General features: G+C 42.7%; 1 protein-coding gene and 1 long non-coding RNA gene across 6 annotated transcripts in view; one reads left to right on the plus strand and one right to left on the minus strand.

The window, feature by feature from the left end:
* The window catches only part of GLIS1 (GLIS family zinc finger 1), a 208,627-nt gene that overhangs the window by 177,946 nt on the left and 2,934 nt on the right, over positions 1 to 27,747 (plus strand). For all 5 annotated transcript variants that reach the window (XM_061344778.1, XM_061344780.1, XM_061344781.1 and 2 more), the window contains 3 exons: positions 6,420 to 6,570; positions 20,862 to 21,046; positions 26,871 to 27,038. In XM_061344778.1, coding sequence (XP_061200762.1) covers positions 6,420 to 6,570; positions 20,862 to 21,046; positions 26,871 to 27,038 — 504 coding nt within the window. The remainder of the gene's footprint in view (positions 1 to 6,419; positions 6,571 to 20,861; positions 21,047 to 26,870; positions 27,039 to 27,747) is intronic.
* LOC133207698 (uncharacterized) overlaps positions 1 to 27,747 on the minus strand; it is a 69,967-nt gene that overhangs the window by 12,195 nt on the left and 30,025 nt on the right. The gene's annotated exons all lie outside the window — the stretch shown is intronic.

The following is a 27,747-nucleotide window of genomic DNA, read 5'->3' on the forward strand; positions in this document are numbered from 1 at the left end:
ACCCTCATTGTAAAGGATTTCTTCCTTGCATCAAGTCTGAATCTCTCCTCTTTCAGTTTAAAACCATCACCCCTTGTCCTATCGCAACAGGCCCTGCTAAAAAGCTTGTCCCCATCTTTCTTATAGTCTCCATTTATACACTGAAAGGCCACACAATAAGGTCTTCCCAGAGCCTTGTCTTCTCCAGGCTGAACAAGCCCAGCTCCCTTAGGCTTTCCTCATAGGAGAAAGTCTTCAGATTGTAAAGCAGAGCCAAGGTGAGACACAGAAAAGCAGGGATGCCATTTTTGAAGACTTTTCTTTCAACCTTGGTCAATATTAGAAAAGTTCAGTGCTATTAAAGTCCAAAATTATTCATAAAATGATTTAATTTAGAGCTAAATTAACCTTGATTTAAGATGCACTTTATCCTCTTTCAATTCCACTGTGAGAAGAGGCTTGACTTGCTATTACTGAATAAGTTTTAAATCGATTTAGTAAGAGCTTTCCAGCCAAACCCTGGCTTGTTTCTGTTGAGGCTTAGAGAATTCCAATGGTAAACTGGGATTAGAAAACAAAAATGCATGGCGCTGGTTCCTCTGCACCAAGGGAAGAACTGATGCACTTTATTAATGTATCATGCTTTGAAAGAGCAAAGTAATAAAGCACTAAACATTACTTAGGCAAGATCTTAAAAACTAAGCCAAGAAATGCATGCTGCTTGACACCCGTTCTCCTTTCTAGTTCAAGTTGTGCTAAAATGTTGGAATGTAACTGGTGAACAGAATGGAGGAGAAAGGGAAATAACCCATCATTCCAATGTTGCTCCCTTGGGTTTACTCAGGGGTTGTATGGGGCAGAAAGCTGGAGGGACTTGGTGGGATTGTTTCCCTTCTCTACCTCTGTCATCTGCGCTCTTGAGATCTGTGAGGGCAGCACGCAGCCTCTGCTCTCCACCCTCGGCATGGCTTGGCCTCTCACTTCCAGGCAGGACAGGGCAGAGCAGGGATGTTTCCCTCAGAACAGGCTTTGCTTAAGAACCTCAGAAATCGCCCCAGATTTCAAGTGACAACAATGAAGCAGGAAAGAAGTTACTTGCTTGCAGATAAACAGACCATCCCTAACCTCTCAGTGTCATCTCTGAGAACCTCTTCTGAAATGAAACGTTTTGTCTATCACTAACACTGCCTTTCTCTGCTATGATTTCTTTGCTGATTATATCAATCCAGCACCAGGATGTTGTAAAAAACCTAGTAAGTCTTCCCCAATGCTTCCATTGGGTCACCCCATATGAGACCCGTCTCATGCACAGTATGAAGAAGTGGCAGTGAAAATAAATCAAGATTTGAAAGACTGTTTTACAGTGAAACAGAAGTTTCTTCTACTATGTGTAGTACAATTCCATAGGCAAACCTGTTCCTCTGTCATAATTTAGGGTATGTAAACTAAAGTGCTGATCCTTACAGAATTAAATCATAAGGATATTCCTTCTGCCACCTCTGCAGCCACTCTCTGCAATGGTTGCACATTTGCTCTTTCAGACAATCAGAGCTAATATTCCCAGAGAAATCAGCTCCAGTAGTCTATACAGGATATTCATGGATAAGTACAGCATATGATGTCCTCTTGATTCCACTGGGAAATATGAAAATGTTCATGGTTTGGGGTTTTTTGTTTTGAGTTTTGGGGTTTTTTCCCCTCCCCTCCCCAAGAAACCACATTATTAATGTGCAGAGCTCTGGGCTTTAGGGATCACTTGGATTCCTGGAGAGTTTCAGTTTTGTCTTTCTCCAAGTTAAAGCACATTTTAAATATGTCAGGGATGAAAACCAATCCCAGGAAAAATGAAATATTTCAAAAGCTCCCATCCCTTGTGCCTGACTTCAAAGCAGGTTTGTGCTTAGGGTAAGACAGTGAGCAAAAGGATGTTTTGCAGCCAGAAGAACCCATTGTTTCCTTAGAACTTCCTCCTTTTTCCCTCCTCATAACTAAGATGCTTCATGGCTGCGAACATTCAGCTCTAGCTGTGAGCTCGTGTCGCTCTCCCTGCAGAGGAAGTGTCTCCATTGAGGCAATTCCACTCGGGCATTTTCTCTGGCCATGTTTTGCTATTGTTTTTCTGGTCTCAGTTAGCATAAAGCTGGGTTAAAAACAGGCTCTTGTCACAGATGCCTGTGTACTGCTTTGGCAGCAGATGTTAAGGCTAAAGGCCAAGCCATTTAAAATACTGATTGATGACATATATTTACAAGCTAAGATGGTCAATGCATGAAGAGGCCCAAGGCGCAGAGTCCTGAAGTGGGTTGTACTTGCAGGAACAGGCATTCCTAACAGCTCCAAAGGCTTCTGTTTGACGTCAGGTACTCAGAATATTATAGCTCACTGCTGAAAAGCTGTAAAAGGAGCAAAATTAGAAGTATTAAATTATACTGAGGCTGGAATTGCAACTGCTCTTCTCTCCTTGACTTCTTCCATTGTAGAGGCACCTCATTTCCTCAAAGGGGCAAAGGGATCTTCATTAAGGACAGCATTTCCCTCCCCTCAAACAGCTCTTCCTTTCTGTTAGGGCTTGGCAGTGGGAAGGACATCACACACCCTCATAGCAGCAGGTACCTCCTGCTTCCCTGAATGAGGCAGCTCACCCTCTTTCCTGATAAGCAGCCACTGCCAATACGTCCTTAAAGCACCATCTTTGGGCTTAACACCCAGGAACACACCATTGGGTAGACACGGAATCAGTGACAGCAGCTCCAGACTTTGAGGGCCTGAAGCCTGGAATAAAAACGTGTCAAAATGAATTCCAGTAGCAGCATAAATGACTGAGAGCTGATAGCATTCACAGCACCAAGAACAGTGTGCCCTGCACAGTGCCATGACCATAGAAAGGTCTGTTCCTCTGAAGGACGTTAATGTTCTGTTGGAGTGCCCTTGTTTTGCACTGTGTAGAAGATAACTTTTAACTTCAAGCAAGTACCAATTTGGTTCTCAGTGACTCAACAGAAATGACTAATGTCTCATTGCAGACTCACATGGAAACTCATAGTGAACCCCATCTTCCATTGTGTGTGCCACACGGCCCTTGAAGCACTCTTAATTACAGGCAGACACCCCTTGCAAGCGAAGCAAGTGAACAATAGGGTTGATTCTTTGTCTATGTTGGCTCGTGTTTTGGCTTTCTCTCCATCCAGAAGCTTCAGGGGTGGGTGCAGCCCTCACCCAAATGGTAAGCTGTGCAGTCTGAGAGCCTCACCCTCCAGCCCAGGAGCACACATCACTGTGTCTGATGCCAGCTCCCCCATTCCCCCACTAGCCCTGTGCCTGAGCGACACACACGGTACACATCGGAACCGGGTTTGGTCTCAGTTCCTTAGGAAGCACGGTTGATGCAGTCATTCTGCTCACCTCTCTGCCCACATGTGTGTCAGTCCCCTTCCCCACAGTCCCTTTGGAAACCCATGAGCATTACAAATCCCTCACAGATAATTGCCTTCTGATGAGCCTCATGAATACTGGCAGCTGGCTACCAGAGAGTGGCACCCAAAGTGAGTGTTCCGGGCGCGGGAGAGGCTCAGCTGTGACACATGCTGCTTGGCAGCAGGCAGCACACGTGGAGCACCACATCTGGCAGTGTCACAGGCAACAGCTGGTTTTACCCTCATCTTGTGGCAGGCTGTTGATTGGGTGATGCTATGGAGAGGGGTGTCAGCGCAAGGGGAGCCGGCAGCTTCTGGGGTGAGGCAGCGCAAGCTGCGGTGTGGAAGGGGGGTGAGGGGATGTGAGAACAAGAGACTCCATGTGTCAAACTGAGCATGAGTGAAGGCGTTGTGGTGAGGAAAAGATGTAGGAAGAGGAAAACTCACTGATGAACAAACCCGGCAAGCCACAGCACACACATGCTCCAAGCAGGGACCTTGGCCAGAGGGGGTGTGATCACTAAGTCAAAGGTTGGATAGACTCAGGGTAGATGGAAGAAACACTGCTTTATCCAGGAGAGGAGGTCCAAGCTTTACGCTTCAGAGCCAGAAGTGGGCAGATGGGTGAACTCCTCTGCACAGGGGCTGGGTATGGCAGAAACTAAGGGTGACAGGGATTATGGTTTCATTTGGTTTTCTGATGAGGAGGCTTTGAGCGCATGGGATCATGCAGGACTTGGCTCCTGGACATCTGGATGTGGGAGGTGTTTCCTCTTTAACATCTTCTTGCTTCTCTAGAGGGGTATGCTGATTGTAAGTACTCTGCTACTCTTTCTCATCTACCTCAAGCAAAGAACTGAACTGCGCTCAATAGCTGCAACAGTAAGGAAGGGGCCAGGAGAGATACTTCTAACATTCGTGAACTGTTCTGGATGGGAATGTAAGGTAAAACATTGGAGTGTGTTTACTGGTGACCACACTGCTAAAACTACCTTCTGAGGGGTTTTGAGCTTTTTGTGTGAGTTATTGACAGGGGCCAGTAATCGTCTGCCAGCCTTAGAGAGCACAAACATCTTGGTTTAGGTTCAGCACTTTCCTCTGGGCTGTGCTGCCAATATACCTGCACTGTGTGTTGTAGGAGATGCAGCTGAAGTGTGAAATGACACAGTACAGACAAGGTCAAATTGGTATTTGGCTCACCTTCCAAGCCTGATAATGGATGTATGAACAGTGAGGATCTGGGGGAGTGGAAACTATTGTATTATAAAATGGACTGAAGCCACCAGTAGAAAAATGCCATTCTCACAATATAGCATCCTAGCTACTGACTTTACTGTTATCAGAAGAGACTTTGACAAATAAATCCTAGCATCACCTGGGAACATCTGACTTCTGAAAGCCCCTTCTGTCTGGCTTTTGGTGCAGAAAGCAAGTTGGTTTCACTGGCTGATTGACAAATGTTCTGCCTAGTGGGAGACGCGGTTCGTTTTTGTTGCTTTAGATCTGTCCAACAGCTGAGGACTCATTGTTCATGAGAGGTTTTTGACTCATCCTAAGTCCCTGACAAAGGTGGCTGGAATCTCGCCTTAGTGGTTCTGCTCTTCAGAAACAGATGCTGACCTTCAGCTGTTGCTTATCTGCCCAGAGGGCTGTCACACACTCCCCACAGCTCCAGATTTTCATGTTCCCTTCTGGTTGCTCTGTGTCACTGCGAGGTTTGGGAGCAGTTCCATCCAGAACCCTGTCAGTGACACGGGATGCAGGCAGCAGAGCTGTCACACAGCTTCCTGAATGTGTAGTTCTGCTTGCAGAGAATGGGAGAGGAAAGATGGGTGCTACAGGAGGAAGGCTTCGGAGAGGGTATGGGGTCATCTGTGCTGTATAGCTTGACACTACGGGACAGCAAACTTCATTTGCTCCCTACAGCCTTCAGAATACAATGTGAGTGCTTGCTCCATTCCTCCACTGTGTGCACATTCCCTGGCCAAAACACTGGGAGGTACGTTGTAGGCAAGCTTTAAGAACAGGAGGAGGAGGGCAGAGAAATAGAGAGAAGAAAGACTAGGTTTTGTCAAGAACTGTGCCGACCAGGAGACAGTCCTGTTTTCCCCCTGTGATAGGGTGGCATTTGCAAACAGCATTTGTAACTCCAGGCAGCAAGCACTTCTGTGAGCTCCCCTCATTACAGGGACAGGCCCCCAGTGCAGTCTTCATGCCAAAAGTCAGTGTCAAGGCCCTGATCCCTTAGGTCTGTCTTAGTGCACATCATACTCTTTATAAGGAAGACTATAAGAAAAAACGTAATCCACGAGCCCTGGACCAGCCTTCCTCAACAAAGTACACACTTGAGGGCATGGCAGACACTTGGCTATTGGTGCCTGACTGCCATGGTAGAGGAGAGTAGCCAGCGTGCCCCCTAAAATGGAACATCAACATCCTTCAGTACCTCTGTGTAAACCTTTTGTTTTCGTGGTCTCACTACAAATTTCTCCTGCTTGAAAGTCAAGTTAAAAAGTTTGAAATTACCAACAAAAAAAAAACCCCAAAACCCAGGTCCTGACCCCCCTAATGCAAACACAGTGCTCTGAGTTCAGGGTCTGACGTGATGCTGGTATCAGGTACCGCTCTGCTGTCAAATGAGCTCCATCATGCTGCAAACAACTGAGCACTGCAGGTTCTCACTCAGAAGTGTGGTAAGGGCAAGGGTGGGAGTCCTGCCAAGTCCTGCTGGCTGGCAGTAGGAGTGCTTACAGGTCTGCAGTCAGAGCAAGGAAGAAGCAGACCACCTGAGGGCTGGAGGAGAGACACGTGTCAAGATGCCTTGGTGTGACTTTGAGTGCTGTTCCAAGCACAGCAGGATTCACTGACATACTGGGCACCATGCAGGTGACTCCCCCAGCCGAAGTGGGCTGCTGTGTGTGTGTCTCGGGGTCAGGTGGGGGAACAGGGAAGGAGTTGGGGACTCTCCAGGAGTTATTTGGATGTTTTCTTGCTTATCTGATTTTGCAATATGCTGTGTGTTCACAGGCATGTACAGTGGCTCCAGCGCTAACCATAACGGTCCCTCACCAGGTATATTGGCACCTCCTCATGACATCCCTTCAAGACACCATTCACTCGACTCTACCCTTTCCAGCCCACATCACCACCAGTCACCGTTGGAGAGTGCCAGGGATGGGTATGTGTGTGAAAGATGATAATGAATAATTAATTGTATATTTTACTTTGTATGGATGCTGTTCCAATGGAAAACACTGCCCCAAACTGATTCTGTTTGGTTTAGAATCAGATTAATCTAGTTTTAAAGAACCTCAGAAGGTCACGTCATCCATCCTCTGTGCAAAGCAGGGCAAACTTTGACTTTTATTGAGGGTTATTCAGGGCCTTGGCCTTGTTTCTCCGTAGCATGCAATTACATTTAGATTCTGCTTTTTCTTTATTCTCCTTGATGACTTCTGACAGGTTTGGATAAATGCAGAGAATTTTTCTCAGCTCAAATGAGAACTCTCTCAAACCCCCAGACCATGACTCAGGAATAAGGCAGTGTTTGCCTTAGTAAGACTTATTTAGTGTCAGAGCAGCAAGTTTTCTCACTTCCTCACTCTCTGATAAGATTCTCAGTAACACATTTCTCAACAGCAGGCATTAATCAGTGAGATCCTAAGTAGGGAAGTGTGTATTATCACTCTGATACATCGATTGTATTGCTACAGTATGGATTGCATTGCATTGCTACGGTATCTCACATTTCTAGAGTACCATTTGCTCAAGGATATCATAACATCTCAACAGTAAAGAATCTCTGTAAGCCACAAAATTATGCTCTAATCTTTTTGCTCAGGCTTTTTTTGGCACCTAGCCTCATGCAAATTAAACGTCAAACTTACAGTTTTATTTCCCAGCACTTGGGAGTGGGAGGGGGGCTCTGATTTTGCTTTACTGATGGGAACTTGGGATACAGAGAGATTCAGGGATTTTTGTTCCTAAAAATACTTTGGGGTTCTTTACTGAATACAGCAACTGAATGTAGAGTTTTCCCATCCTAGCCCTGTCACTGACCTATCCCCCTTGTAACAACCTTAGCATCTGTACCCTGTTCCTTGGTCAGCCATCTCTTTTGACCTGTGCCAGTAGCAGGTACCAGTGCTCCCTCCCAATGTGTGATGCTCACAGGAACAGACTCATCCTGTCCCTGTCACATAAGATGCCTATGCTCTTTTCCTTCCCTGCCCTGCCACCCACATTCCCAGCTTTGTATTTCCTGTTGGCAGAGTCATGGGCAACAGAAGGCATTGGGAATGCTATTTAGATGGAAATTACACTAGGTACATGCAAAGCTTTCTATAGTGGAGAAGGCAGTGAGCACAAATAGGAGGAATAGAGACAGTGCAGAGTGAAGGTAATTCATGAGCAGAATGGGACTACTTGAGCCTGGGGGAGTAGGATCCCTTCCTCTCAGTGCTCCCTGTGTGCTGCTCAGCTGTTTCCTCTTGGAGCTGGTTCCTAGGGGAGTTAAGGCAAAAAACCCCAACAAAGAATAAAGTGAAGTAAGGATATACCATGGGAAGGATTTAATAGGCCGTCGGGGAAGTGGATTTGTTTCTGAGGCACTTCACATCCAGGTGAAGTTCATAAGAAATGAAAGCAAAGACTTGACCAGAATGAGGGAGACAGTTTTCCGATTTGAGGGGCCTGAAGCTCGCTGATAAACTCTTGGTGCCCTTCATGTCTCCATTCCAGAAACACCATGCTTGAGTGAGCTGAGTTTCTCACTGCGCTCCTGCTACAGCATTTTGAGCATTTGCTTAGACCAGAGGTGATGCCACCGTTGATGTCTGCTGTTTTCAGGTCTAGTGCAATCGCTATTCTTCATCACAGAAGTGCTGATTATTATCTCAGTGCCTATACACCTACATAATGTAGAGTCTTTGCAGAAACACCATCGTTAATATCCTATGACAAAATGTAAGAGTGAAATGATAACGGATTTCTAACTGTGAACCAACCATCAGAAAATGGAAAGTGGCATGTATTTTTGAGTAGTTATTTTAAAACAGGCTATCTAGTTTCATGACATAATTACATGGAATTTTTCAGCATCTCAAATATCCTGTTTTAAACTCAAAATAATCCACACGCAGCATCGTCATACCCAGTCCAAGATCCTTTTGCTGTCTCTAATTGTTTATGCTTACATTATTAATGACTGCTGAAATGAAGCCCACGCATGACATTTCAATTGCAAGTAGAGAAACTTAGTGTGAACTAATAGGCCTTGAATTTCATTTTGCACAGTTTTGTTTAAAGCATTCATCCATTTAACTGGGCAAAATCACTTAATAATCTAATACTTGGAGCCACTGAATTGTAGAACTGTTACACTTTTGCCAGTTCATAGCAGTATGCCATTACTCATATGAAATATATATGGCCTACAATAGGAAAGAAACACCCACCACTGCCTTTCTTCATATTAGCTGCCTTCTGGCACACACAGAATGTTTTGCCTCATTTGTCAGCTGTCTCAGCATTCATGTTTAAGTAAATGCAAAGAATTTCTATACTGTGAATCAGTCTGACGACAAGCCTGGATTGCATAGTTTCGGTCTGTGGAATGAACCAAATGATTACTATCAAGAAATCTAATTACTGAGTCATCAAATATGCACGATGCCAAAAACGACATGAAGCAGAGTACAAATAGTCTACTCCAGTTTGACATAAGAGTCCGAATTTGATTTAAAGGGGTTTTCTTATTCTTTAAAAAAAGCCCTCTGTTATACCACCCTTTGCCAAAGTCAATACCAAGCGCAGCAGTCGATTTTCCAAATGGTTTGCTAAGACATTTAAATAGTTTGACAAAATTATCTAATTCACTTGAAAATGCTCTAACAAAATCTGACTTCATTACCAAATGTATTTATACTGGCTTTATACAATACAGAGAGTATTTTTTCAACTGCTGGCATGAGGTGTATGCTAGACCACAATTTTTACTCATATTGGTACTAATTAAACTAAAAGTGTGTGACTGAGAAATATTTTGGCACCCAGAAAGTGGGTTTGTCATAATCCAGGTTTAAATATACATTTAATTTTTATTTCAGGTAGCAAAGGTTTATTTTAGCATTTCTTGTAGCCCGTGCCATGTGTAATGTCTAACCCAGTTTCATTTTGCCCATTGCAAAAATAGTCCGGTTTGATTTGTAGCAGAATGAAGACAGAAAACCAGCTTTTGGTATTAAATCTTAGGTGAATGTTGCACTTGGCTTTCTTTCTGCTATTTTGTTAGCTGTTACTATCTAAGTCATTTTAAAATGTGCTTAATTTCAAGGGTAAACCATCTCTGTAAATTCCAGTTTGGACTATTTATTGTGATAAATTATCAGCTTAAATGAAACTGATAGGAATAAAGTTAAGTGAGGTTGAGTGGTGGCACCAAGTTAGGGATTTGCACCAATTTAGCTTAATGACCTAACAAGGTCACTTTGTAGGGTCGGAACACGGTCCCTCTATATGGCACTGAGGCCCTCTGTCACTTGTGTTGCCAATAACAAACAGCACTTATGTTCTCCAAAGAAGCTGGGGGTACTGACAAATAATCACTGTATCGGGAAGGTTGATGTGTCTCCAAGGGGAAGGAAAGTGAACCTATTTTTTATATTCCATTTCTGCTCTGTAAACACAACAGTACATGAAGAACGAGTGGGATTAAGACATCTGTGATGATGTCCATAGGTGGTGATTAATGAGAGCTCTCAATCTAATCTTGTGCGTCTTTAATATAAGGGATCAAGTAATCAAGGTTAGAGGAAGGAGCTTACACTCTCTTTTGCTGGGGTTCTCACCAGCTAACTGTAACCAGCTCAAGCTATGTTCCAGACCCCCCTGAAGAGCCACTTAACCTATACAAAAATCACAATAGGTTTTAGGAACAATCAAGTGAAAAGAGACATTTTATTCAGGCTGCTTGAACATCAGTGTTGTTTGCTTGCTACTTAGCACCTGTTAAGTCAAATACCATAGAAGTACTTTAATGTAAAGAGTTCTCTGTTAACAATTTAGTCCTTCCTTCCTTTCTCTTTACATGAAGTAACAGCAGGTACCCAGAGCTTCCCTTCTTGCTCAGCCAGGGAACACCAGATTTGAAATTCCCGGTACATTTAAGGTTGAAAACAAATATGTAAGATAAAATCTTGGTGTGTTAGATTTGTGTATACAGCTACCATGTTACACGTTGGCAATAAGAGGCTGTAAGCCAGCTCCTACCCCTGTTTAAGCCCTTGTAACACACATTGCCAGGGCCCCCTCAGATGCCTCCATTTCAAAGCAGAATGTGGTCCAGCCCCCTCTACCTGCTCTCAGCGAGCTGCAGAGCTGGGACATGATGGTGGCATATAAAGGGTTTGGTGGGTGCTTGCTCATCAGATGGGACCACAGTCAGACTGTGGCTGTAAGAGTTTCAGTGCTCTTTGCAAGCAGCCAGTTTTCTGAAGCATGACTGTTTCTGGGATAGGGTTTAAGAAATCACCCCAAAACCAGTAGAAGAAAAGGGGGAGATTCTTTTCTATGCTATCTCCTTGAACTGGCAGAATCCAGGACAGGTAGGAAAATATGTTTCTATACCTAATTCTCATTACTTTATGATAGAGGTGTTTTAACTACTTACGTCTATTAATCTTTAAGTTTGTGGGCTCACATAAATAAGTTGAGTAGGAACTCATGGCATGTTGCTAGAACCTTTGTAGGAAAGAACTTTTACTCTCTAGAAGTACTCTGGAGAACTAAATACCTCCACAGTTCTTATAACAGTTCCTAGGACTGATGATACATCATAACAGTTCTTAGGACTGATGATACATCATTCATTCATTGTGGATTCCGCTGGAGAATACTCTCCATTTATAATAGAATACACAAGTCAGTGTTTTAGTCTTTCTTTCAAAAGCACTAAAACCAATAACAAGAAACAGATATCTCTGACAGCTGAAAACATTTTCAATGGAGGAAGCCAAGAACCCATCATAATTTATCTCAGTGTTATGGATCTGAGCACGCAAAAGGGGCATCAGTACATCTGTCCAAAGAAAGAACAATGTACAGGTGTGGAGCTGAGGTTCATGTAACAAAGAAACTCAGTAATTAAAAGCATCTGGTTTCAAATCCCAAGTCATTTATCTCATTGTAGAAAATGTGATCAGAATTCATTTATAATCATGTCCAGATAGGCCTATACAGTTTCCACCTCCCCCCTTAAAGCAAAATTAGCATTAGCATAGGCTTACTTGAACAATACATGGTTACGAATAACTTAGTGCTTGATCGTGGGGTAAAACAGTGTTTGGCCACCAGCAGAAACAGGCGGGCATATATTTCATTTGTGTTTCTAAAAGGGCTGGACTGACATTCATTAGAGCACCTTCATCAGTTTATCTCAAAGCTCTAAGGAAAGCTCTCTTAGAGTAAGAAATAAGACAGTTGCAGAAGGTGGGTTAAAGGAGGTGGTCAGAGTAACTCAGAAGGCATTTAACATGGATGCAGCCACAGCTCTTCCGCATCATGTTAATGATTTTAGCCATTACTGGTTTTATCTGTAGTTAAATTTACACTTAACATCTGTAAAGCTGATTTTTTTCCTTTTCAAATTTTGTTTTACTCTCTAAGCAAAACTTTGCAGTTAGATGCAGACCCTATACACCAAATGCAGTAATTTATCACAGTAGAACAAGTGATTCAGTTATTTTAACACCTCCCACTATTTGGTATAATGCCTTTTAGACTGTAAACTTGAAGGAAGCACACATCAGTTACCTGTACAGCACCTACCTGCTCCTGGAAGCATCCTGCTGCATATTTGCCAGGGAATAATGAACTGAAAAGACTGAAGTAAGATAGATCAGTCAAGCATGCAGGGCATGCCGGATAATACGGACTAGACGATACCTGTGTTTGATTGCATGTCTTTGTAGTTGACTTCCTGGCAATCACTTGAACCTAAGGCAGTGCTCTTTATTGAAATCCATTTGATGTTTCTTTGACCACATTAATAAGGATTTTTTTATGTTTGAAATCTATTTTCCTGCTAGATTGTTAGCGAGAATAAGTGTTCAAATTTCCCTTACAGTGGCTTCCACTGTAGTGATTCACCAGCTTCATTTCAAAGATGATTGAACCCACCCTTATGAATAAAAATGTCTTTTAGATGGGCATGGCTCCCATAATGATCACTGTGATTAACTGCTCTGCAGAAACTGCCCATACCAGGTCAGAACAATCGGGAGATATTCATGTAACAGAAGAAAATGTGTTTGTGTAGGTAATGGAATGCATCACAAAATACTGAGTCATGTTTTACACTTAACTACACTCTTGCATGTGTAGATGTTAGAAAAGATTGCGAGTATTTCAGAGAGTCACTCTGTGCCACACACAAAGCCCCTGAGTGTACTGGGAAAGGACCCCTTTGGCTCCTGTGGAATTTTGAACCCAAAGCTGGTTTCATATCACTGTTATTGGTATTATTAAAAACGTTCTAAAGCGATTAAATGACCTAAGACTCTTGAGTCACATTAAAGGTCCAGTGGATAGTGTTCTCTACAATGTTTATGAAGCCCTTCTTAGTCCTCATTGCTACTAGTTTCTGCACTCATTTGACACTGCTGAGAGTGTGGGTGAGGGAAGATATAGAACTGTATTCAAGTGATGCAAGACAGTATTCTGAATGAAAAATAGTATATTGTGTTTATCTAGAAGCTAGGGAAAGGCTGCCATTGCCTCAGTCCTACTTTAAAGATGGGACACGCAGAGATGTGTCACATACTGCGTTAGTAGCAGTGCCAGGGATTGATCCCGAGTGGCTCAACAGCAGCCACCTATTCGAGCTGGCCACGAGCAGAGGGAGAACGGAGAAAACCAGAAGCACAACAGCAGAACCAGTGTCCTGTCTTGCAGCCATGGAGCAGAGACTGAGGCCTTGTCTGAAGGGCAGCGTGTCACAGCCCAGTGACTTGTTTGCTCAGTGTTTATACAAAAGGGTAATAAAAAGCAATGATGCCCGGCAAGGTGATCTGCCTTGCAGGATTTATTATATATCAGGGAGGTGGGGGGAAGAGGAGAAAGGAAGAAAGAGGGAGAGAAGGAAAAGATTCCTTGCATTCCAGAAACGTAGCCAGAGGCACCTGGCAGTGATTAGTGCAAAGGTTCACCGGGCTTCAGATAGAGTCCGGCTTACAGAAAAAAGGGTAAAGAAAGAAGTGAAGGGTATAACTGTTTCCTGAGCATGTGCTGACAGAAATTCCCGGAGGGCAAGACCCAGAACAGAAACACGTGGCCAGAGATTGGGCGCTATCCAGAGACCAGATTAGCGGAGCTTTACACATCATTTTTAATATTATGGGAAGAGATGAAAATCAGTGCTCACTTTTTTCTTTTCTTTTTCCCATTAAAAAACATAATCTGCTGGTCCTGGAACTGAATTGGACTTTCTCACAATATATGTAACTATAATGCTTGGGGGAGAGGTTTTATGAATGAAATGGTTGGAGCGCTGGAGTTTAGGGTAGGACCTGGTTTCATGGAAAACCTCAGTATTTGCAACTAGCTGCAATGCTGCACAAGTCAAGATAAAACACGGAGCTGGTTTGCTTTGTGCTTCTTATCCTCATGCTTTATATATACTTCTCCTAATCATATGAGTTAAACGTAATTCTCAAAGTCAAGATTGTTTGATACAATGATGTGTTATGCATGAGAACTGTATTAGAGAATGGTCTTATAACCCAAAATATACCAAAACTATTTGAGATAAGGGACAGATGTTTTTCAGCCTGGATTTGGTCCTGTTTCCACTGGGCCCAGTGAGATATGGGTTGAGGTTCTTTGTCTAGCTGAGGAATCTGCCAATCAAGCCATCACATCATCAAAAAAAGAGTTTTTCTATTGGAAACATCCCTATCTTAGATATTTCTGGTTTGCAGCTACACTTCATTCCCAGCTATTATTCAAGAATCTTGGTTTGCATTTATTTTTATTATTTTACAAATTTCAGTTCCATTCAGTATTAATAATTAACTATCCTGTATGTAGGGTTTGGCCGTCAAGAGATGATTGACTAGATCATGAAAAGGCTCATCTTAAATCAGCTCAAAACCTGGCTTTACAGTTTCTTGCTCTGTGTTCTAGGAACAGCTCTTGAACAAAGACTGCCTAAAGCAGAGTGTAAATCTATCTGTTCCTCAGACTAAGTTCTGTGGGTGAATACAGAAGACACATCTGGATATCTTGTCAGAAAGTTCAGAAAAGTCAACGTGGATATGTATTTTTTGGTTCTTTATAGAATCATAGAACAGTTAGGGTTGGAAAGGACCTTAAGATCATCAAGTTCCAACCCCCCTGCCATGGACAGGGACACCTCACACTAAACCATGTCACCCAAGGGCTCGTCCAACCTGGCCTTGAACATCGCCAGGGATGGAGCATTCACAACCTCCCTGGGCAACCCATTCCAGTGCCTCAGCACCCTAACAGGAAAGAATCTCCTCCTTATATTTATGTTGCAATAATACTGGAACAAGACATTTGTTGTGTATTGTGAAGATACACAAATACTGATACATCTCTGCCTGCTTCAGGAAGCTGAAAGTGGTGACAGGATAAGTAGTTCTAAAAGAAAGGAATGGTCTTTCAGATGTCATTTCTATAGACCACTGCTGGCCCATGGCACACCTAGATAGTTCCTTCACATGGACCTTACTTACCAGTTAGTATGAGCTTTCACTGTCCAAAATACATAGTTAAAACATGACCACAGGAAAATTCATGGAAAAGTCTTACTTGGATTCTGTTTGAGATTCCTAAAGGCATGCACTCTATAGAATGAGAGAAGACAGATGAATTTCTATGTTTTGACTTTTACTTTTCTCTTTGAAAAAAACTGTTAAGATCAAGTTTCTGGCTATTCCCATGGATGTGAGTGACAAATACTTTGCAGCAGAGGTGAGGAATTAGCTCAGTGTCTATGTCTAACACTTGGTTTAACAACGCACTACGGGCAGCATCCCATCTGCCTTCAAGAACTGCCCTTAGGAATCTGAGTGCTTGAAGACAGTGTTTAGCATGGTGCAGAATGTGCACAGTCTCATGGACAAGGTATGTTACCAAGTTAGGATCAGTTGTTCCAATAGTTTTCTGTCAGTTGTATGGCTGAAGGTATTATAGAAACAAGATTTTTCTGATTAGTCCCCTTACTTAATTGTCTGCTGATGCATCCTCAGGAGAGGAATGCATTAGCTTTGCAATTCCACCTGAAATCATAGGTCCCTCAAGACTAGTATTATGTCTTCAGCGCCATCCTACACATGGTGCTTCAAAGGGAGTTTGAAAAAACCCACAATACCTGGTCAATCATACGAAGTTGCATGATGAGTGAAGAGAGAGAATTCCTCTCTGCCTCCTTGGGCGATCAGTTTACATCCTGAAGCACAAGATTTGATTACCCCTTGCTTAGCATGGAAATATTGGTTTTGGCCATTAAATTATTCAGTCCCTTTTTAAAAACTAGGTATTTTGTTTGATTCTGTGCCTTCCTGTGGCGATGAACGCCACAGAGTGGGGCATGCTGTGTGAGCTAAATGTTCCTTTTGTTTCAAGCTGACCTGCTTCTCTCTGTGGTGCATGCCCTGTTGCTCCCGTTTCTTGGACAGAGTGGAGAGGAGGCTGGCTCCTCCACTGCACCCCTCCAGTCTGAAAAACTACAGTTTAAATACTCTTCTGTCAGTGCCATGCTCCTAGTTGGGCAGTTCTACTTTAAATAAAACCCTGTCTTCCTATTCCAGTATGTCTTGAACTGGTTTTAACTCTCATGATAACTTTAATGCATCAAAACTGAACTGGTTTTACCACTGTGTGATAAATAGTCATTAATAAGAACTGCATCCAACTGTGCAGTTCCCTTTCTGTTATAAGTGCTCAAGAAAGCTGCACATTATTCCTACACGACTGCTGTACCCAAGGATACTGTACATTCAAACCCAGCCAACACATGTAGAGAACACAGACTCTTTGGTGACCACCTCTCTGGATGACAAGGATTGAGAAGTACCCACTGTCATAAAGTCACCAAAATGAATCTTTCCTACTTGCATCAAATGTTAGAGACAGCAAATTCGTTAGCAATGGCAGTTTCATCAGTAGGCAACTGAGAATCTGCCGGATTCAGTAAGGGTTTGTTAGTAACTTCATTAGTGCCTGTAGCAGCTAATGGAGAGGAACAAGGTAAATGCATGGTTAACAGCTTCCCTTTCACATAAGGGACATATGGTTTCTGATAACAGAGTAGTAAAAGCCTTGCAGTGGGTTAGTTTGCTGTTTGAGTTACTGAGTGTTTTACCATGAAGCATCCTTGTAAGACAGGGTTTCACCAGTCCAGCTACATCAGCAGTCTGTAAGAACTGTTGATTCCTCTTAGCTTAGCCACAAAGTTCGGGACATAGCAAAAAGATTAACGCTCCTGAACAGAAATACTCCATTTAACCTTGAATTTGATGAATTAAGGAAGGATAAGGAGGTTTTTTACATGTGTGTGAGAGTATTTATTTATGAATCTCTCCCTATAGCTATATATAGGCACAGATATATATTAAAAGGCCCCCAAAGGACCTGCAAATTTAGTGAATTCTACCAGTTACAATTAAAGTAAAATATATGCTATATATTTATTATTAATATCCAAACCAAAGCAAACTGTGGTTGTAGTACAGTATTAACAGGAAATATCCAGCCTATTAGTTAGTGAAACATATCTGCCTGAGCTACTGCTTGGGAATTTTTAATGTATCCAGCTGAGTTCCTGGTTTAAGTACTTTAGAGTTTCTTCTTCACAGAAGGCATCTCCTTTTAGACTCTTTTCTGTTACTAATGCATTATCTCTTTACTGTGCATCAGGAATGATTCCTCCTCTCTTTTAACAACCTGAGTGTCACAGCAACCTAATTACTAGGCAGATATTCAGAGGGGAATTCAAAACATGGCACTGGGAACTGGACTGTTAACTGATGAAAAAACTCCCTCAGAGTGTGCCAGTGCACATTCACACATGCACACACTTCATACATCGTGGTTTAGGGACCAGCTTGAGCTGTGGGCATTGTGATGACAAATCTAGCTACTTGTGCTCATTTCTCCAGGTTGTTCTTTCTCCTGAGCAAGGCTCTTTCCTGGCTGAAAACTGCCTTCACTTCTGGGAAACAAGTTAAATTCCCTCTTTGGGAGAGACTGAGCAGAATGTGGGAGATTTTACGGTGACCTGCTCAACTGTATGAAACTGTTCCAGCAATGTCAAGTGTTACACAGCGCTTTCAGGGTTTCAGCTCAAGTTCCTGTGCTACAGGAAGCTCCTAGGATACTGGCTGCCCGCAGACAGCAATGTTTGCTGAGCTCCAGCGAGTGACAGCAGCTCTGCGCGGCCGCTCAGCTCACCCCTCCTGCCTCCCATGGGGAACCTCACATGCTCTTAACCTGCCATTCGAAAGGCTTTGAGGCACAGACACTGTCACAACTTTGATCTCGCACACAGGAAAAACAGGGTTGCAAAACAGAGTGAATGGGGAGAAGCGCTGCGTTGAAAATAACACTAAAACCTGTTAAATTCTCACATGGGTAAGATTTAAACAGCCTCTGGGAGTGGTTAAACTGGGTAGGGAAGCTGGGGTTTTCAGTATTTCCACAGCCAGACACCTTCAATGTACCATTTCTGTTTGGCATGTCAGATGTTTGGATAGGATATAAAAATGGGCTTCCTCGAGCATCCTCGCAAACAAAGCACCGGGCAGCGAGCCGCCTGGCAGGCCTCTGATGGGGGGCTCATTTCCCAGCAGTAGCTGGGACAAGACATTTCAAGAGAAGGCAGAGGAAACCCAACCCGGGCAGTTGCAGAGTATTTGCTCACCAGAAGTATTTTCCTCTCCCATTCAGAGTGGTTTCTGGCTCTCCAGGCCTTGGAGTTTTTAGTACCTCTTTTGTTTCTCTTTTAAATGCATGTGTGGTCATTATCCATATAAATGTCACTATCGTGATCTCTTTGAGCTATTATCTTTCCAATGAAAACAACTGCAATCTTTTTCATCTCCTTTCAGATAGAAGCATTTCCAGGCTCCTAAAGTATTTCTGGCGTGTGGAGGACAGCGTCTCCACGGGTGCCGCTTGAAGGGGCTGGTAACCATGCTGTAATCTGTGGTTGTGCTTTGCTGGCACCCACTTGCAGCCTCGAACGAGCCCAGAGAGAGCAAAGGCTCTTCTGTAGGGTCCCAGCAAATAATCTCAGCCCCGTCTTCATGCAACAGTTCACCACAGACACGCATCTGAGAGCATTTGCAGCAGATTCAGCTTGTAGCTGGGCTGCGCGACAGCTCGTCTGTGTTAAACTATTGCTCTACTGAGACCTCTAGAGCCACACGGGAGCTGACCTCAGCGTTTCGCTGCTGCTCAGCACATAAACTCGGTGTTTTCCCCCCGAGCATCTGCTCTTCAGAGCCGGTTCAGGCTCCAGAGAGCGTTTTCTGTCTCTGACCTGAAGAGGGCACGGGTGGAGCCTGCGTTCCCTTGTCCATGTTAGCCACTCTGCAGCCTCTACAGGGCAAGGGCCATCCCAAGCTCTTGTTGGGATTATTTTCCAGTTCTTAGATATTTGGCTCGAAACTATCCTTGGCTTCAGCCATTTAAAAATGCTGGCTGAATCCTTCAGTTTGGTTTGGGGATATTCAGAGTCTCTGTGGTTTCTATTCTATGCCTTCTTTTCCTGTTTTGGGAGATGGAATTATTTCAGCATAGGACGGGCTTTGACTGCTTGATTTATTTAAGCCCCTTTTAATAGAGTGTCAGTGTGACAGCTTTTGGCAGTGTTCCTCTGCCTCTCCTGTTAAAGTTGATTAAGCTGTTGTCACCATTAATTCACAGTTCGTCTATATTTACCTCTCCAATGCTCCCATGGAGTGCTTAGCCCTAAGTCGAGCACAGCCTCACTCCCCAGGTTTAAACTCCAAGAAGCAGTTGCACAAACCGGTGAGGAATTGCTGTTGCAAATGGTGGTTTATGGTGTTGGAATGCCTTGTGCAGTGGTGGAGGAAGACACCTGTGAGAGATCGGAGCTGGGGTTTAGTTCATTTTTAGTACACTTGCAGTGCTTTTTGCTCAGTATCTCTTTCCAGCCCATGTATTATTTCTTTCCAGTGATGTGTGATAAAACATGCAGGGGTGTTTTTATCCCTGCACCTCAGGACCTGTACCTGTGAAGGTACCCTTCAGCAGGGTGGCTCTCAAACACACAGGTGGTTTTTCTTGTGTCTGGATGTTCTAGTGTTGCCCAAAGATCTGCTGCTTAAGTTTAGCAAAGGCTCCAGAGGCAGCAGAGTGTATATGGTGAATATAGCATCCATACAGCCCACACATTTGACAGGGTAACAATGGGCTTTGGAGGAAAAGGCCGCTTGTCACAACTACTGTAGGAAGGTAAAAGGTCCAGCCTCTACCTATTTACTGAGTTACAGAGTTAGTGTAATACAGCCCAAAAAGAGGCTTGTACATGAGCACCATGTCTTTGGTCCCATCTTCTGCACCATGCCATCTCTTTGGCTGTAAATGGCCAAAAGTCAGCTCTCTCATCCCTTGGTGGGATGGTCCCATTGCAGCAGGGAGGAAGCACTGAAGGTTCTCTGCTCCACTGGTGGCAGATGGGAGTGGGTTGGTGAGGATCTTCCTCTGTGAAGAAGTCAGTCCTTGGTGAGGACCGCACAAGGACTCAGTCTTCGGTGAGGACTGCCCCAGGGCTCCTGTGCTGGCCCCAGTCCCAGGTGTCTGGTGGGGATTTTTCACCTCTCAGGTATAGCCAGTTCTCAGGCTTATGCTGAGCAGTGCCGCCACAAGCAGACACTTACTCAGGCTTTTATTTAGAGGACAGTACCAACTGTTGCAGTTAAAGCTGTATTTCTAAGTCTAAAAAAAATCCTACATGAGGAATAACTGAAGCTAATGCTTTTCTTTGTCATAGCTGCAACTTGGGGGCAAAGCTTTATTTACCCTGTTACAACTACGAAGGCACTAAAACAATTTACTTGCATTTACTCACTTTAACTATATTTTCCACTTCTGTTTCCTGGACATGCATCTCAGCTCACAGAATCCTAACTGAAAGCAGAACTGTGTTGAAGTTGCTTGCTGAGAAGTGGTGTCATTTTGATCCTGTCATTATGGCTAGTACAGGAGCTCAGTGGAAAGGAATACAAATCCTTTTCTGTTTCCTCCTAATGAAGACCTGAAAGCAGCACTACATCTGTTATCTTTCTTTTTCAACGTAATTTCTGCCTGAAAAATAAATGTTTCTATAGTCCTGTATTATGGAAATAGCACCTTTCAAGTATTTCATTTTCCCATATTGTGATGTGATACGTGAAATTTTTCTGTCTTTTCTTTTTCTAGGCTTGCTCCCAACATAATCTCTCCACTTGTCAGCCCCCTGAAAGCATTAGTTCCACCTTCACTATTGCAGAAACATGGTTCTCCATCATCACACAGCCAGTCACCAAATGGGCAGCAATTTTCTGGGATACCAAATAAACCATACACGCAATTTCAAAACCAGTCTGTACAGCAGGGATCTCAAGGTAACTCTTCCCTCTTTTCCTTCTTTTCCTAATTTCTAGGTGGGGAGAAAGAATTTGTTGCAGTTTTTGCATTTTTGGTCAATACTGATATATTGGCTGAAATACACGTTTTATATACTATACAATAATACAATTATTAAGACACTGACAGCATTTCAATGGGAACTCCAGTTTTTAAAGCGGTTTGATACACATACAGAGCAAAGCATTTAGACCAGCTCATGTTATGATATGGTATCCTAACAGGGGAAGTTTCCCCACTGCAGATCTCTTGCACTTAGGCTTTTCAGTAGGTTGCTACTAGCCATGCACCTCATCTGATCATCCAGATGAGCAGATGAGGATTGTCATCCAGCCTTCCATCAGCTTGGTGAGAGGGACTCTGCCAGAGCCAGAGCCATCTAGTCCCAAAGTATATGGGCTGCAGGAGACCTTGGCAGTGTCCTCCCAGTCCACTGATAGTGATGCACTAAACATGAATTTAGAGCAATAGTTTGCTATTTCTTATTTGGAAGTTGAGCACCTGTGTTATTTTATACGCTAATATGCCAAGGCGCAAAGTACCAGTGTGATCCGAGGACAGGAATGACAGCAGCTAAGCACTAAACAGCTGTCCCACTGCTTAATTTAAACCACTTTTCAATCTGGATTACCCAGTCTTTTTCATCGGGAGCTTATTTACCTATTGCAGAGTTGGGCTGTGGGAACAAAGTAATGGTTCTGCAGTTTCTGAAGCATAAATTAGCAAGAGATATTATTATCAAAGATGCTTCCAGTGACAGGAGCTTGCATATTTGAGAACTCTGTTCTATAATCCAGATGGAATGCTGCTTAAGTGTGGTAAATAGCCACAACAAAGAAGAGTGTAGGACATGTCTGGCTGCAAGAATAACCAAGCATGTAAGTTTATGCAGGCAGACAAGCAGCTTTTGGGAACTTGTTTCACAGCTGTACTGTCACTTATATAAGGTAATTTTTGGCTGGCAAAGTATCACATGTGATCTGTTTACCAGTGGGCAAAATGGGTGGTTTGGTTTCTCTAAATAGATGCGAAGGGTAGGTCTGAAACCCAGGGCCTGAGCACAAACCCAGTGAGCACATCACAGCTGTAGCAGGGTTCAGTATCCCAGCGGTTCCCTCAGACTTTCCTTCTCCGAGGCGCATTTTTGCTCTTTGGTTGGATTGACTTAGTCTGAAAAGTTAAAGCATATTATAGGAAACGATTTGTGCTGAAGGAAAAACTAACTCAACCTGATGCTCAACAGATTATTCAATTTAAAAAGATTAACTCTAAGGGAAAAGTGGCAGATTTATGATAGCGTATAATGATATATGATTATGTTACTATAATGAGCTAAATAGCTACAAACCACAAGAGGAAAGTTTAGCAGCTCATTACTATGGCAGAAACAAATGCATAGACAGAACAAGTTTTGAACCACTTAAATAAATTGACTTTATTCCTTAAGAAAACCACATTTCCTTTTGAATGAATTGTTGCTTTCTAAGTGTTATGTTGTGTGGTTTTGAAAAAGCCATAATTTTCCACTTTGACCAAATGTTGAAGTATTACTATAAATTCATTATGGAAATGGTCAATCAAAAATCAATTTTGATTAGCAGCCTTTGAAATCAGTTCATGTGTAACCTGTACTTAGCTGCGCTGGCTCTGTGTCTTTTTTTGCATCTCAGTTCATTAACAGCACACTGTTCTAATGGAATCTGTAGTAATCTGTGAGTTTTGACCTTTTGGGACATTATATACATCTTTGTGTGGAACTCTGCATCTATGTAGAAGCATAGAAACACTGTGGATGTGAAATGTTTAGAAGACAGCGAGCTTCATCGAGCTGGTAGCAGATATATTGATAATGAAAGAATAAGCTGACCTTACTTAAATGTTTAAACCTAGTTGTAGTAAGATCACATGGAAATTATTACATGCTGAAAGAATTTGGCAGGCAATGGAATCCTGTAGTTATTTATATCTGACATGACTTCTTGTCAGAAGTTTTATGGAATTTGAAAAGCTGAGATTTATTTGCACATACATGTAAATGACATGACATAACACGATGGCATTTAATAGGCATATTTCAGTTATTTGCTCATTACATCATTCATTTGAAAGCCGCTTGAAGTTTCCTAGGCTGTGCCTTAGAGAACCAGAGGCAGGCAGTGCACCGTGTGAAGTGGTTAACTGCAGCTTTTCTGTCACAAATTATTTCAAAGCAAATTTTTAACTCAGTGTTATGTTTGGAACTCGGCTTATTCCTTTATTAACTGCTATATTTCTACATCTACTGTCCATAAACCATTTCATAGTGATCCCTTAAACTGACAGGACATTTAGTCAATTCTTCACTTGAAAATGAACCTCAGAAAACTTTTGACTGAAATCAAAACTGAAGGAAAACCTGAAATCCATGTGGAAAAACAAATATTGGCGAAACACTGGTTGCCAAATGGGTATTACACTTCTGCGCTCCGAGAAGGAGCAGGCTCTTTGCACCAGACAAGCCTTCTTGCTTACTTCATATTAACCACTGAAGGAAGTCTTTTTCAAGAACTAGTAAAAACTACTCCATGTTTAGTTTACTCTGATCCATATGTGGTTGTTAATTGAACCGTTAGTTATGGGATATTAATCACGATTCCTAATACTTTCTGTGTAAACCATTTGAAGAAATCCAGAGGAACCACAACTAAATGGCATGAACCAAAAGCACCCTTGTTTCATACTGCACATTTTAGAGGTGTTATAAGTGCAGTAAGGCTCTGACTTGTACTATATATGCAAATCAAACATTGTAGTGCCTGCGAGCAACAAGTTTCATTTCCTGTGGTTGTGTAAAATGAATGAAACCTTATCTGGCAAGAGCAGCCGTTGTTACAAAAGTCCTTGTGGTTGCTTTAACTCACATGGCCTTTCCATCTCTTGTCTAACTACTTTGGGGTTTGGGAACACTTAGTGTTTAAACAAGCTGGCAGTTTTCCCTTTTTAATAGTATGAAAGATGTGTGAGGCTCAGCTCCTCTGAACAGCCTGACTGGCCTCTTGGCCCATGCTGTGCTACTGAAGGCCATCACGAAGAGCCAACCTACCTGGTACCAAAAGAAACTCTCTGATTGTTCCCCTGAAGCAGGGGGTGGAATATAGAAAGTATGTAAAAAGTCGTGAAAACAGTCTAACTGACATAGCAACTCACTGATCCTGCAGTCCTTCAACCTGGAGGCATGCAGTTTCACTCGCTCCAAGACTCATTTCCACCTTCCAAGATTAACATTCAGCTGGCTACATTCTGAAACACAGGTTTTAATACAACAAGCACAATTCTTCCTACCCAGCCTCTACCATTCTAATAGGGTCCCACTGTCTCATCATTTCTCTGAAGCTGATGGAAAAGGAAGCTTTCACTATAGTGCTGAGGTCAGAAGGATTAGTAAGTCCCATTTTTAGTGCCATGGTTTGTTTTACGTGACCAGTGACCAACACTGCAACCTTTCCCTTCCTCATGCTGACGTCTTTAGTTCGCTACTTGCATTTATCACATCTTCAATCACATTAGAATTGGAATGCTGCATTTCTCTGTATTTCCTTCAGGAAGCACTAAGGAGAAATTTGCTCCTGGTCATTACAACAGTGAAGTAACACTAGTATTTTCCTACATTGTGTCTCTTCACTGGATAGTTCCAGTCACTCTTTTGTGTGCTGCCCTTTCAGATCATCACACAGTGATGCTGAGGGACAGATGCTGCAGCCCAATGGAGAGTTTGAATGCTTATGGAGCATTTTAGTTCTCTCCAGCCTTCTGATTCTGAGGCAGTTCTGTGCCTCAGGTATGTTTTCCTGAGCAGCTAGACAGTGAAACTGAAAACACTTCAAAAGAAATCTTTACCCCTAGGTCTTGAGAAAACCCGGGATCCAACTAGTTTCAATCCGGTTCTGCCAGGCTTGGCTGTTCTCTGATTTTCTGAGTCACTGTGCCAGCCCTGTAGATCATAAAGATGTTTAATAGAGCTAACAAAGGCAAGCCTGGGAGCGTGACAAAAGGGCAGCAATTACAGAGACAGAGAAAATACACGTCATGCCTTCCCTAGAAGTGATGTGTATAGCAGACTTCCTGGAAGAGGTTCACTTTTTTCGCTAGCAGTGCATATAAGTGCTCTCTGCAACCAGTTACACCTCGCCTGAAGCCAAGTGTCTCATTTTTTTTCACTGTTCATCTCAGAAGGAGGTATTTTTAGAAGGTTTATAGCAGGGAGTTCATATTTTGTAAACAGAAAAGTCAGCATAATTATCAAAAGCCAATCAATAAAGCCCTGTACCTAAAACCACATCAAAAGATGGCTTTGCTACCTCTCAAAAGAGCTCTTTGGCTGGTTGAGCCAGACTCTCCAGGCAGTAAATAGAGGTGGCTGTCTATTTATTCCAAGGAAGGACATGCATCATTTAATACTCAGCTTTCCAAATTTCTCAGCCTTCTTCTATGTAGCAGCAAATACAAACAGCTTTGGTACAGTGTGTGTAGTGTCTTTATCTAACACAGCCATCCATTAGTACTTCACCAATCATGGATATCAACAGTTTAGGTATTTTGTGGTGGAGGATTACAGGTTCTTAAGAAATGAATCATCTAATCCATGCAGGTTCTGCCAAAACACATATGAAACTGTGAAACTCCAGAGCAAATCTTTCCCCATTCGATGAGTTCGTTGTATTTTCACTAAAGAATTGCCTCAGCCTTATTTATTACCACCTTAGAAAACATGACCAGACTGAACAGATGCTGCCTATCTCCTTGCTCAAACTTTGGAATTAAAGGGAAAATGCAGAAAAAGACAGGGGATCTTTCTTAACAGGAAAAACCTCAGACACTGCATGACTTGTAAGGGACAAATCCCCCCTGTACAGCGCCCAGGCTCTGGTGATAGGCCCAGGTATTTCATTTCTAAACAACCACACTGAATAGCTGCACAACCAGCCCAGCAAGTCACTGCTGAGTGGGGCTGTGCTGGCTTCTGTCAGCGGCTGATGTGGTTGTGTCTGTTTGGCTGAACTACCTGGTTCCTTAGGAAACATTTCAGTCTGAGTAAGGCCGAGGGAAGAAAGGCAACAGCTCTCTATTTTTCCTGGCAAACAGAGGAAAATCCTGATAGCACGTTCTACTAAACTTAAAGCCTGACTTGGTTGACTTCAGTTGCATGTAAGGGAAGGAGCATCATTTCAGAGGGGACTTTGAGAGAAGGTAAGGAAACAGACAGTTAATATGACTGTGCAAATAGTGTGTGATGCACCTGGAATCAGGAAGAGGTTATTGAGGCAGGAGGAAGGAAAATCATTAAATCAGGCCATGGTTGGTATACAACTTGTGGCATGCTTTGAGGTTGTCCTTAAGGGAGCAAATAACATTTTCTTTTAGGATGTTGGCACATACTTCCAAGTTGTAAAATTCCTTCCTCAGCAATTCATTTGTCCTTTACTGTTACCTGCTTTCCTTTGTTGTGCACAAGTCACAGTTTCTGCTGGCAAAACCCAAAGTACGTAGCTTTGAACACAAGTGGGCTATTGACTGGGTTCAGCTGATCTGCTACTTGAAATGAAGCACATCCCTGCTTGATGGGGATCAGAGTCCACAGCCCCTTATGGGAATGAGTCTGATGTAGCTTCTATATTATTACGCCTTATAGAACAACGTGATCATTATTCCATAGTTTAAACTGAGGGACTAAAAACCCCCACAATAGTAATGAAATACTGTGACAGAAATAGATCTAATACCATTACAGTGGTGTTAAAATGTGTGTGTGATATCTGTTTTCAGGTTACCAAGGCAGCTTTCACTCTATACAAAACTGTTTCCACTATGGAGACTGCTACAGAACAATGGACCAGTCTGTCACCAGTGATGTCCTCACAGGGGAATCCCACTGCTTTAATCCTCTGAGACAGAATGGCTATCACATACTCAATGCACCTTTAGCTTCAACAGGTAATTTATTCTGCCTATAAAGAACTACCTATGTGATATTTTTAGGAGGAGGGGAAAAGAACACATTTTATAGCCAATGTTATTACAAAAATATACTTGCATAAAAAACTCAGTCACTGAAATTCATTTGCATCTATAAAAATCCCAGGAGAAAAGCTAATTTATTTTCTTTAGTCCTGCTGCATTTGACTGATGGACAGTCAAATTCTCCTTTCATTCTGCTGGATGTCACAGGCAGCACACACCTTCAGGAGAGCTGACAAGCAAGACACCTCTCACATTTATTGTGTGGGCTATTCATGGTTCATCCTCTGCAGGTACGCTCAGGAAGGCTTTTATAGTCAAAGTTAAGAAGATAGATAGTTAACACAACTCTGAAGAAAACAGCGGCAGCAGGGACTTTTATTCCTTCGAAGCAGGAATCAAAGGGTGGCTTTGTTTCGCAATCCCGATGTTTACAAAATGGGAACGCGCTGCTTCGATAAATTCAGCTAAAAAGACCAGTTTGGTTTTGTTCAGCAGTTCCTTTGTGTTTGTGCTTTGCACATCCATGGCAATTGTGTTTTCCCATTTAACTACTTATTTGCATAACGTATAATTTACAACAAGTTATGGTAGCTGGATTACTGTGGTGCTTCAGGATTGAAGTATTCATTTGTGTAAAGCATTGTTCTCTGCTTTTAAAACCACAATTAAGATTTGACAGACT

The sequence above is a fragment of the Neopsephotus bourkii genome, unplaced genomic scaffold (assembly GCF_033783945.1).
Source record: "Neopsephotus bourkii isolate Nb327-2 ecotype Australia unplaced genomic scaffold, CSIRO-AGI_Nbou_v1 NB_234, whole genome shotgun sequence".
Classification (NCBI taxonomy): domain Eukaryota; kingdom Metazoa; phylum Chordata; class Aves; order Psittaciformes; family Psittacidae; genus Neopsephotus; species Neopsephotus bourkii.